This window comes from Doryrhamphus excisus, chromosome 9 (assembly GCF_030265055.1).
Source record: "Doryrhamphus excisus isolate RoL2022-K1 chromosome 9, RoL_Dexc_1.0, whole genome shotgun sequence".
NCBI lineage: Eukaryota > Metazoa > Chordata > Actinopteri > Syngnathiformes > Syngnathidae > Doryrhamphus > Doryrhamphus excisus.
The window spans coordinates 12,774,857-12,786,497 of NC_080474.1; the positions used below are offsets into that span (position 1 = coordinate 12,774,857).

At 43.8% G+C, this 11,641-nt stretch overlaps 1 protein-coding gene across 2 annotated transcripts in view; it reads left to right on the forward strand.

The window, feature by feature from the left end:
- The window catches only part of ttn.2 (titin, tandem duplicate 2), a 179,643-nt gene that overhangs the window by 123,906 nt on the left and 44,096 nt on the right, over window positions 1-11,641 (forward strand). For both annotated transcript variants that reach the window (XM_058081579.1, XM_058081580.1), the window contains 22 exons: window positions 116-380; window positions 464-790; window positions 879-1,163; window positions 1,243-1,542; window positions 1,611-1,913; window positions 1,997-2,272; window positions 2,346-2,645; window positions 3,266-3,568; window positions 3,742-4,041; window positions 4,107-4,394; window positions 5,207-5,509; window positions 5,890-6,192; window positions 6,284-6,589; window positions 7,455-7,742; window positions 7,913-8,203; window positions 8,276-8,560; window positions 8,639-9,226; window positions 9,313-9,417; window positions 9,491-9,688; window positions 9,789-10,085; window positions 10,551-11,138; window positions 11,316-11,618. In XM_058081579.1, coding sequence (XP_057937562.1) covers window positions 116-380; window positions 464-790; window positions 879-1,163; window positions 1,243-1,542; window positions 1,611-1,913; window positions 1,997-2,272; window positions 2,346-2,645; window positions 3,266-3,568; window positions 3,742-4,041; window positions 4,107-4,394; window positions 5,207-5,509; window positions 5,890-6,192; window positions 6,284-6,589; window positions 7,455-7,742; window positions 7,913-8,203; window positions 8,276-8,560; window positions 8,639-9,226; window positions 9,313-9,417; window positions 9,491-9,688; window positions 9,789-10,085; window positions 10,551-11,138; window positions 11,316-11,618 — 6,802 coding nt within the window. The remainder of the gene's footprint in view (window positions 1-115; window positions 381-463; window positions 791-878; window positions 1,164-1,242; window positions 1,543-1,610; window positions 1,914-1,996; window positions 2,273-2,345; window positions 2,646-3,265; window positions 3,569-3,741; window positions 4,042-4,106; window positions 4,395-5,206; window positions 5,510-5,889; window positions 6,193-6,283; window positions 6,590-7,454; window positions 7,743-7,912; window positions 8,204-8,275; window positions 8,561-8,638; window positions 9,227-9,312; window positions 9,418-9,490; window positions 9,689-9,788; window positions 10,086-10,550; window positions 11,139-11,315; window positions 11,619-11,641) is intronic.

The following is an 11,641-nucleotide window of genomic DNA, read 5'->3' on the forward strand; positions in this document are numbered from 1 at the left end:
ACTTTGCAGTATACAATGTATAAACAGTGTACACACAGGTGTGTAACCTATATATTGTGTCACAGCGAGTGAACGGGCACACAAATTATAACTCATTGCAATTTTTGGTATGCAGGTGAGCAAAGAAGAGATGACAGTTGTCTGGGCTCCACCTGAGAATGACGGAGGAAAGTCCATCACCGGCTACATTCTAGAAAGAAAGGAAAAGAGGGCAGTGCGCTGGGTGCCATGCACTAAAAGTCCCATCTCTGAGAGACGCATGAAAGTCACCAACTTGATCCCCAACCATGAGTATCAGTTCAGAGTCAAGGCTGAGAATGAAGTTGGTCTGGGAGATCCCAGCAAACCCTGTAGACCTGTTACAGCCAAAGATCCAATTGGTCAGTAAAGCCAACTAAATGATTCAACCCTGTCCACTTATCTTCATGATTATATTGCTATTTCTTTTATGTTCTCTCTCCAGAACCTCCTGGCCCACCTGCAAGCCTGAAGGTGGCTGACAGCACCAAGACCTCTATCACACTTTCCTGGTCTAAACCTGTATATGATGGGGGTGCCCCGATTATTGGCTACAGCCTGGACTTAAGGTTGAAGAGTGAGGTAGACCCTGAGAAGCCCACAGAAGGCTGGAAGAGGATTGACACGCATGGACCACTGGTCCTCACAGAGTTCACCATAGGACAGCTTGATGAGAAGCAGGAGTATGAGTTCAAGGTCTCTGCCCAAAACCAGGTGGGCTGGGGACGCCATGCTTACTTAAAGGAGGCCGTCTCCCCTAAGGAGATCCTGGGTAAGAAATATGACAAACAAAATAAACTGAAGAATAAATAGGTGTATATTATTAATTATCCTTCACTGATGTGTTTCCATGGAAACAGAGGCTCCTGAGATTGACCTGGATGCAAGTTTGAGGAAAGGTCTTGCTGTAAGGGCTGGCTGTCCAATAAGACTTTTCGCTGTTATCAGAGGACGTCCCGCACCCAAGGTGACCTGGAAGCGCTTGGGCGTGGACAATGTGGCTCGCAGAGGTCACGTAGACCAAGTGGACACCATGTCCTTCCTGGTCATCCCTGAAAGCACCAGAGAAGATTCTGGAAAATACTCACTCACTCTGTCTAACTCTGCTGGAGAGAAAGCCGTTTTTGTCCGTGTCAAAGTTCTCGGTGAGACTTGACCTATTACTGACCAATTTTTTATTTTATTATTTACATTATTTACAACGTTAAATCCATTCACCTGTAGATACCCCTGGTCCTGTTGGTGGCCTTGACGCAACTGATGTCACGAAAACAACAGCTCAACTGTCCTGGTTGCCACCAGAGAATGACGGTGGAAGCCCCATTCTCAACTACATTGTGGAGAAACGTGAAGTGGACAGGAAGACATGGACAAAGTGCACAGAAGACCTAAAGAAGACTAGCTTCAAGGTGACCAACATGACACCTGGCATTGAGTACTACTTCCGTGTCATGGCATGCAACAAGTATGGAATTGGAGTTCCTCAGGATTCTCCCAGATCTTACCTGGCTGTGGACCCCATCAGTGAGTGTCAAGAGTTAAATTGTAGGTCAGTATTTTGATGTGTGTCTAATACCTGCTGATGTTATCAGGTGAACCGGATCCACCAAAGAAGATGGACGTTTTGGAGATCACGAAGAACAGTGCCACACTTGGCTGGCTGAAGCCGCTCAGAGACGGAGGAGCCAAGATCAACGGTTATGTTGTGGACTACCAGGAGGAGGGTTCCCCAGAGGAAAAGTGGACACCGTATTCAGTGGTCAAGGATTTGACTATCGTTGTCGTTGGCCTGAAGGAAGGGAAGAAGTACAAGTTCAGGGTAGCAGCTAGGAACTCCGTTGGAGTCAGTCTTGCTCGGGAGGCCGAGGGAATATTTGAGGTCAAAGAGCAGCTCAGTGAGTAAACTGGTCCAACTCTCACATTGATTGTGCCAACTTACAGACAGAGAAATAATTCTTGTTAATTCTTACTCCCTTAGTGGCCCCAAAGATCATTATGCCTGATACTGTGACAGTCAGAGCCGGATCCAAAATGGTCATTGAAGCCATTGTGGCGGGTAAACCCGCTCCCTTCTGCAAGTGGAAGCAGGGCAACGAAGACGTCCTGACTTCTGATCGCCTTTCTGTCTTCAAGACACTTACAAGTTGCACACTCATCATTAAGAATATGACGAGGTCGGACAGCGGCTACTACAGCCTTTCGGCTGAAAACAGCACGGCCAAGATCAACCAAATTATCAAAGTCATTGTTATGGGTCAGTGTCAAAAAGTTGTATGATACTTTGAAGGTTAATTTATTCTTAATCATGTATGTTCTTTGTCCGGCAGACATTCCAGGACCACCTGGAAGTCCTCTTGAAATCACTGAGCAAGACATTGACGCCTGCACGCTGCTCTGGAACTCTCCTGAGGAGGATGGTGGCAGCAATATCACAAACTACATTGTGGAGAAGTGTGACATTAGCCAGGGTGACTGGGTTACCATGTCCTCTTCCTGCACCAAAACCAGCTTCAGGGTGACTAAACTGACACCCGGCAAAGAGTACAGCTTCCGGGTCCGTGCTGAAAACAGGTTCGGCATCTCTGAGCCCATCTACTCCGAGAGGATGATTGCCAGATATCCATTTGGTGAGCCACTTCTGCTGTATCTGTAAACCATTATCATCACATACTACAGTATTAATTGGCCCTATACCCTAGAAACCGCCCATGAATGATACGGGAAAAGGCCATAATGATACTGTGTCAAAGCCCAGGGCAGTGATACTGATAAAATATAGAGTTTAACCATGTCCAGTATCAGCCCCCGTAGCTGTCCACTCAGAGCGCGCTGCTCTGGTATAGTGCCCGTGAAACAACCAATCAGAGAACAGCGCACGAGTGCTTAGTGCCTAGTGCTTCTCCAGTCACCAAAAAACCCAAACTTGATTAATGGAACTTTAATTGTCAGACATTGATAAGATAAGACTGTTGATAAAATATTATTGTTGAAATATTTTTGCAATTATTGTGTTTACACTGTTTAGATATAATACATGTAATAAACTGAACATTTTCTGGAAACAAAATGGTCTTTGGATTAAATAGCACGTGATAATAAGCTCATGATTATTATCCTTCGGTCTCGGGCTGATACTGACACTTGGGGGCATGATACCGGGCCTGATACCAGACAAACCATGTGATAACCTATAAGTATCATGTTTGCTCCAGACATGATTGACTGTGGATATTCCATTTACCTCCAGATCCTCCAAGTGAACCCAGAAACCTGCAGGTTAACAAGATCAACAAGGACTTTGTCATCCTCTCATGGGAGCGTCCCAGCAGTGATGGAGGAAGCCCGATTACTGGGTACTGCATCGAGAAGAAGGAGAGGAACAGTCTCTTGTGGGTCATGGCTAATGAGTCTCTGGTGAAAGCTACCCAGTACACCTGCACCGGACTGATCGAGGGCCTGGAGTACACCTTCAGGGTGTCCGCCATTAACATTGCTGGACAGGGCAAACATTGCAAGCAGACTGATTTCATCACCGCCAGGACTGCTGTTGGTACGAAAACTCCAAAGGAAATATTATTACTAGTGAAGTTTGGTTAAAAAATGTTTTAAATTATCATAACACTGAAATAACAATGCACATATTTTGAATTGGACTTCCCATTTGTAGGAATGCCATTTATGAGTGTACATTTCATATAGCCTTACCGGAATATTTTTGTCCAGACCCTCCAGGCAAGCCTGAGCCCATGGATGTGACCAAGAGCACAGTCTCATTGGTGTGGACCCGGCCCAAGCATGATGGTGGCAGCAAACTGATTGGCTACTTCGTGGAGTACTGCAAGCTTCCAGAGGAGAAGTGGACACGCTCCAACAGCAACTGCATGAGCATCCAGACAGAAAACTATGTGGTGACTGGTTTGGAGGAGGGTCAGCAGTACCAATTTAGAATCATCGCCAAGACTGCTATAAACATCAGCCTGCCCTCAGAGCTGTCAGATCCCATTCCTGTCATCGCGGAGAATGGTAGGAATCACACAAAGACTAATTAGACTTATTAATAGACTAATGAATTGTCGCCATTTGTGCAGTTCCTCCTCGTGTGGAGTTAGGAGTCAACATGAAGAACCTGATTGTGGTGAAAGCCGGCGAGAACGTCTTCCTGGATGCTGAGGTCTTTGGCAAGCCATTGCCAAAGGTGAGCTGGAAGAGAGACGGCATGCCTCTGGTACTGGCAGAGGGAATGAAGATGACCCAGAAGAAACATCTCCACCTGCTGGAGCTGTATTCTGTCACCAGGAAGGAATCAGGCGACTATGCTGTTGTTGCTGAGAATATCAATGGCAGCAAGTATGCCACCATTAAAGTCAAAGTGCTCGGTAAGTTTGCTGTGTGTTTCTCAGTATTCAGCTAAACCATGGGTGTCCAAATGACTTCCACTGAGGGACACATCATGAAAAATGAAAGGATGGAAGGGCCACTTTGATATTTTATAAACCCATGCAAGTAGATATGCTAAGAAATGATATACAGTATACTGTATTTCAAGAAATTACATTACATTTTAATTGTATTAATATTATTTAATTTAATATTTTCAACTTTCTCAATAATCTTTGTACATTTTCCTTCTGGAATGTTACTTTATAATTGATTTTATTCCTATAATACTAAAACGTTGTTCAAATGTTATTTGCATATTATTTCAAGTCAAAGCAACTTTTTTTTCTCATGAGACACATTTTTTTCAGAATATTTTGACTTGATTCTTGTAATTACAACAGTTTTTTTTTCTATTTCTGCTGGGGTTTTTTTTAGCTGTTTCAAATTCTTCTTATAAATTTTCTTCTCTGAATATTTTATAATAGTTTGACTTAATTGTCTTAACAATTTAATTTTTTTGCAACTTGTTTGTCAGAAAATTACACTGTTATTCATTGCTGTGTTTCTCATAATACTATGACTTTTTTAATATTTCAACTTTTCACTAGTAAAATGTCATTATTTTTCTTCATTATATTATAACATTTTTGTAAAATTTAGACTTTTTTCAATAGATTAAAACTTAAAACTAATATTTTGACTCTACTCTTGTACAATAAGTGCCAATAAAAAAACATGCCATTTCCTCACTGCAAGACAAATTGAAGATGGTCTTATCTTTAAAAATTCTCTCATTTGTTTCCTGCAGATAAACCAGGTCCTCCAGCTTCAGTGAAAACCACCAAAGTATTTGCAGATCGTGTCAAGCTGCGGTGGGAGCCCCCTTTGGCAGACGGCGGGTCAGAAATCACGAACTACATCATCGAGAAGCGTGAAACCAGCAGAGCCAACTGGGCACTTGTCACCTCCAACATTCACGGTCACATTACTGACTGCTCGGTGGAGAAACTTATCGAAGGACATGAGTACCAGTTCAGAGTCAGTGCTGAGAACCAGTATGGCGTCGGAGATGCTGTCATGACTGACCCTGTCGTGGTCAAGAACCCGTATGGTGCGTGCAGACATAATTATTGTACATTTATTGTTAGCGTGTGCCTAAAATGTCGACAATTACGGTAAAAAACATTATCATCATGTCATTATTAGACAGATGTAGGGGGAGCCGGATTTTTTTTAAGGAATTTTAGGTGGTGATTGATGTTGCTTTATGTGTGGTAGATGTAAAGAAGAAAAAACTGGTTGAAAGTAAATCAAACTTGTAATGGTAGCGCCATCAGATGTCAAGCAGAAAGTGTGTTCAAGTTTGATTTCAGACTTATTGGTACCTTTTAGAAAGATAAAACATTTCAGCAGAACAGGGGAAGTAGAGTCAACAGAAATATGGTTGTTGTTCCTGGTGTGAGATCATTATGTTGTGTTTCATTACCTCAGATGTTCCTGGCCCATGCGATCCGCCTGTCATCACCAACATCACCAAGGACTCCATGACAGTTAGCTGGAAGGCACCCGCCAACGACGGTCGAGCAACCATCCTTGGTTATATGGTAGAGAAGCGCGAGGCCACAGAATTGACTTGGGCCAAAGTCAACCGCCGTCCGGTGATTGACAGGACCATTAAAGCAGCTCAGCTAACTGAGGGCTCTGAATATGAGTTCAGAGTCATTGCCATGAACAAAGCTGGGCTGGGCAAACCAAGCGATGCATCCAATGCTGCTCTGGCTGTTGATCCTGTCTGTGAGTATCTATTTTGGAATGAAAGCATGTGGCTTTCAAATTAATTGAGTATCTAATGTTGTCATTTACAATCATTGCCATTCTCCTCCAGATCCCCCAGGCCCACCTGCCTTCCCCAAGGTGGTGGATTCTACAAAGAGCTCCATCAGCCTGAGCTGGACTAAGCCAGCCTATGACGGTGGTTGCGAGATCATTGGCTACCTGGTGGAGTGCAAACAGGCAACTGCAGAGGACTGGAATAAATGCAATGTACCAAAGAAGCTCCAGGCTACCAAGTTTTTGGTGACAGGCCTAATGCATGACACGGAATACCAGTTCAGAGTCACTGCTGTCAACAAGATTGGTTACAGCGAGCCTAGCGAAGTCCCTGGAAACCACATGGCCAAGGATATCCTCAGTACGTTCCTTTTTTAAATTCTAGTACCGATAGTCATGATAGTCATGGTTTTGGTCAACTAGATCAGTGGTTCCCAAACCTTTCACTTGAAACTAATAAACACGTCTAAAAACCTCAGGTAGGGTTTAACAAGAAGATACTGATGTTTGGGTTGGTCACCTGTTCAGACACAGTCTCAAGTTCTTGTTTTAATGCACAAGATTAGACACATGCAATACAGAAAATGATATGTAAATGTCACAAAAAAGTGGGCTAACAAATTGACAATAAAAGCACAAATACTGCGGATTTCAGAAAATAACAAATGGAATGATACAGCACTGTCTGTTAAAGTCTGTAAAATTAAATAATTTTAAAAAATCCAAAAATTGTTAACTATAATGATGAAAATGGTAATATTAATGATGATTAGAATGATGGTAATAATGATAAAGATTATAACAATGATAATAATGATAATGATAATAACAATAACAATATTACAATGATAATAATAACAGGGGAAATCAGATAGCTGAATACAGATGTAAATAATGGAGAGTTGTATATTGATTGGTGTGGGAGATGCACTATGGTGTTTCGTGTATTTGCCCAAATGAATATTAAAAAAACAAAAAAATTGCAAATTATAGTGCATTGTTAGAGTTCCTTACTAGATACGTTCCATAATTTGAGTCCACATACTGAAATGCTGAAGGTTTTTCACCTTGTCCTCGCATATAAGTTTTAAGTTAAGTGTGTTAAGATCATATTAAGATCATCTCTTGTTGAGAAGGCTTGTTTTATATTTTTGGGTAGCGGTTTATTGTTTGTATCATGCATAATTTTAGCTGTTTGAAAATTTATTAATCTGTCATTTCTCCAGTCGCTCCGGAAGCTGAACTGGATGCCGATCTGAGGAAAGCCTTGGTTCTCCGTGCTGGCGTCACCATGAGGCTCTACGTTCCCTTAAGAGGGCGCCCAGCACCAAAAGTGACATGGAGCAAGGTGGATGCCAATCTGAAGGAGCGAGAGGGCCTGTTGATCAAGACGTCTGAGTGGGATACCCTGCTCTTGATTGAAGACATTAACAGATATGATGCTGGCAAATATGTCCTGACGCTGGAGAACAGTAGTGGTTCCAAAAGCTACACCATTGTGGTGAAGGTTCTTGGTAAGATATCATATCATCAAGATAAAATTTTATCTCTACTTAGCTGCGTTTCTGGCCTCAAAGAAATCAAGGCGTGTGAAAAAATTGCATCAAAGATGAAAATAACACTCTGGTTTTAGTAATTTGTGTGGCATACTGCTTCTATTACTAACTACTCCACCCCATCTTAGATTCTCCTGGACCACCTTTGAACCTGACTGTGAAGGAAACTTCCAGAAACCACGCTTCCATCACCTGGGATGCACCACTGATCGATGGTGGCAGTCCGGTGAAGAGCTACATTGTTGAGAAGCGTCTCGCAGAGAGGAAAGCCTGGACCTGTGTGTCAGCAGAGTGTCACAAGATCTCCTTTAGGATCACCAACTTGGAGGCAGGACAAGCTTACTGCTTCCGGGTGCTGGCTGAGAATGCTTATGGCATCGGAGAGGGCTGTGAGACCGCGGGCAGTGTTCGAGCCTCAGGTATTCATAGAACAATCCACTGATGCAATCATTCAAACCACTTTATTCCTGATGCACTCCTTGCTCTTTTAGAGCAACCTGGTCCAGTGATGGACTTGAAGGCCAAAAAGACCACTAAGGATTCCATCACACTGGCTTGGAAAAAGCCTGTCAGTGATGGCGGAAGTCATGTAAGTGCCTACATAGTGGACCAGAGTGAAGGCGAGCAGTGGAAGCAGATTATGAAGGGCAAAAATACATCATTAGCTGTCAGTGAGCTCACTGAGGGCAAGGAGTACTTATTCAGAGTCAGAGCACTCAACGAATCTGGAGAAGGACCACCCACTGAGCTCAGTGCTGTTGCCAAGGACCAGTTTGGTAAGAACCTGCTCTCATGTAATACTTATTCAATTTATTCAACTCTATTTCCTCAATTGTCAACTTTTCTGGTTCCAGTCCTGCCTGACTGCAACCTGAGCAGTTTACATGATGGCTGCTACGTGGTCAAGGAAGGCGCTACCATCCGCATTAACATCCCAATCCTTGGTGTGCCATATCCCACCGCCACATGGAAAAAGGGTGACGTAAGCCTTGGAGACACTGGTCGCATGTGTGTTGAGGCATCTCAAGGGATTACCACCCTGCTAATTAGAGACTGTCAAAGGGGAGATGCTGACACATACACCATCAACGTCAAGAACAGCATAGGCTCCAAAGATTGCAAGTTCTCCCTCAAGGTTGTGGGCAGACCTGGTGTCTGCACTGGTCCCATAAAGTTTGACGAGATCACAGCAGATGGCATCACCCTGGAATGGGAGCCACCCAAAGATGATGGCGGTGCCGAAGTGTCCAACTACATTGTTGAAAAAAGGAGGACAACGGACAACAAGTGGGCAACAGTCGCTTCAGCAATTCAGAAAACCACCATGAGAGTGATCCGTCTACATGATGGAATCGAGTACATATTCAGAGTGTTTGCTGAGAACAAATACGGTATTGGAGAGTATCTGAGGTCAGACCCAGTCGTCGCACAGCATCCTTTCAGTGAGTATCTGGAATTTGAGTTAAAGCCAAATTAACTTGTGTGCTTCAATCAGTTCAATTGTGAAAATCTCTTCTACCACCTCCAGATGCCCCAGAGGCACCAGCTCCTCCAGAGATAGTCAGTATCCGCCACGAGTCAGCCATCTTAACCTGGGCTGATCCCAAAGACACAGGTGGCTCCCCGATTACAGGTAACTGATCTTGACAGTAGAAAGCTAAGCTAAGATACATTGATAGCAAAAAGTAATTTTGTGCGTTCTGCAGGTTATCATGTGGAGTTTAAGGAAAGGAACAGTCTGATGTGGAAACGAGCCAGTAAAACTCCTCTAAGAGTGAAGGAGTGCAGAGTCACTGGTCTGATAGAAGGACTGGAATATGAGTTCCGAGTGATGGCCATGAACATAGCTGGTCTTGGGAAGGCAAGCAGGGCTACTGAGGCGGTGGTTGCTCTAGATCCAATTGGTGAGTTCTGTGTATTTAACCGTCTTAATTACTTTAATGACAGAATTTCCTTTGTTGCGTTCCGTCTCACCACAGTGAGTTCTTTGTCTTCTTCTATTAGATCCTCCTGGCAGGCCCGATGTCATTAATGTCACTAGGACCTCAGTCACTCTGATCTGGACTCCACCCAAATATGATGGTGGTTACAAGATCACTGGCTACATGATAGAGAAGCTAGAAGCTGGTGGTAAGGCCTGGATGAAGGCTAACCATGTCAACATCCAAGGATGTGCCTTCACCGTGACCGACCTGACCGAGGGATCTCAGTATCAGTTCCAAATCAGGGCCAAGAATGCAGCTGGTGCGGTTAGTGTTCCCTCAGAGAAGACCGAGCTGCTAACCTGCAAGGATGAGTATGGTAAGCTAATTTGAACATGGTTTATAGCAAAGTTTTTTTTTTTTGAATATTGCAGTGGGCGGCACGGCGGACAAGTGGTTAGCGCGCAGACCTCACAGCTAGGAGACCAGGGTTCAATTCCACCCTCAGCCATCTCTGTGTGGAGTTTGCATGTTCTCCCCGTGTGCATGCGTGGGTTTTCTCCGGGTACTCCGGTTTCCTCCCACATTCCAAAAACATGCTAGGTTAATTGGCGACTCCAAATTGTCCATAGGTATGAATGTGAGTGTGAATGGTTGTTTGTCTATATGTGCCCTGTGATTGGCTGGCGACCAGTCCAGGGTGTACCCCGCCTCTCGCCCAAAGACAGCTGGGATAGGCTCCAGCACCCCCGCGACCCTCGTGAGGAAAAGCGGTAGAAAATGAATGAATGAATGAATATTGCAGTGTAACATGTTGCATACCTTCTTTGTTTTTCTTCTTCAGAACCTCCAAGCATCACCATTGACCCAGACATGAAGGATGGTGTATCAGTGAGAGCAGGAGACACGATCGTGATATCTGCTTCCAAGATTGTAGGCAAACCTCCACCCACTGCTGTTTGGTCAAAAGGAGGCCGTGAATTCAAGAACTCAGACATCGTCACTGTCACCAGCACCCCGACTTCCTCCACTCTGGTTATCAAATATGCAAGCAGGAAAAACACAGGAGAGTACACAATTACTGCCAGCAACCCGTTTGGCATTAAAGACGAACATGTAAAAGTAAAGGTTCTTGATGTACCAGGACCTCCAGGGCCAATTGAGGCCAGTCACATTTCTGCTGAAAAGTGTACTTTGACTTGGCTTCCACCAGAGGAGGATGGAGGTTGCTCCATCAAATCTTACATCCTTGAGAAGCGCGAGACCAGCCGCCTGCAATGGACCAAGCTAGCGGAAAATGTGATGGACTGCAGATATGTAGCCAGCAAACTAATCAAAGGCAATGAGTACATCTTCAGAGTGTTTGCTGTGAACCAGTATGGCACTGGAGACTCAAGCCAGTCTGGTCCAGTCAAAATGGTCGACAGTTTCCGTAAGTTTAATTTATTTTATAAATGGTTTGTTTTGCTAGTAATACCCAGTTTTGTTATTATTTTATTATTATTGTATTATATTTACTGGTCAAATTAATATCATGTAATTATTTATCATAGTAATATTATGATCATTGACACTGACAAAAATCTTTTTCTTTTTTTTTTACCTGAAGGCCCACCAGGCCCACCCTCAATCCCAGAGATTGATAACATCAGCAGGAACGCTGTGACCATTTCATGGAAGAGACCAGTACAAGATGGGGGGAGTGACATTAGAGGGTACAGTGTTGAAAGGAAAGAGAAGAGAGGAATGAGGTGGGTCAGAGCTTCTAAGAGAACAGTCCCGGACCTGCGTTTTAAGGTGCAAGGCCTTAGCGAGGGGGTCGAGTACGAGTTCAGAGTTACTGCTGAAAACAAGGCTGGATTTGGAGAACCCAGTGAGCCGTCTCGTCCAGTGATGACCAAGGACATAGTGTGTAAGTAGTTTAAAATTAATGAA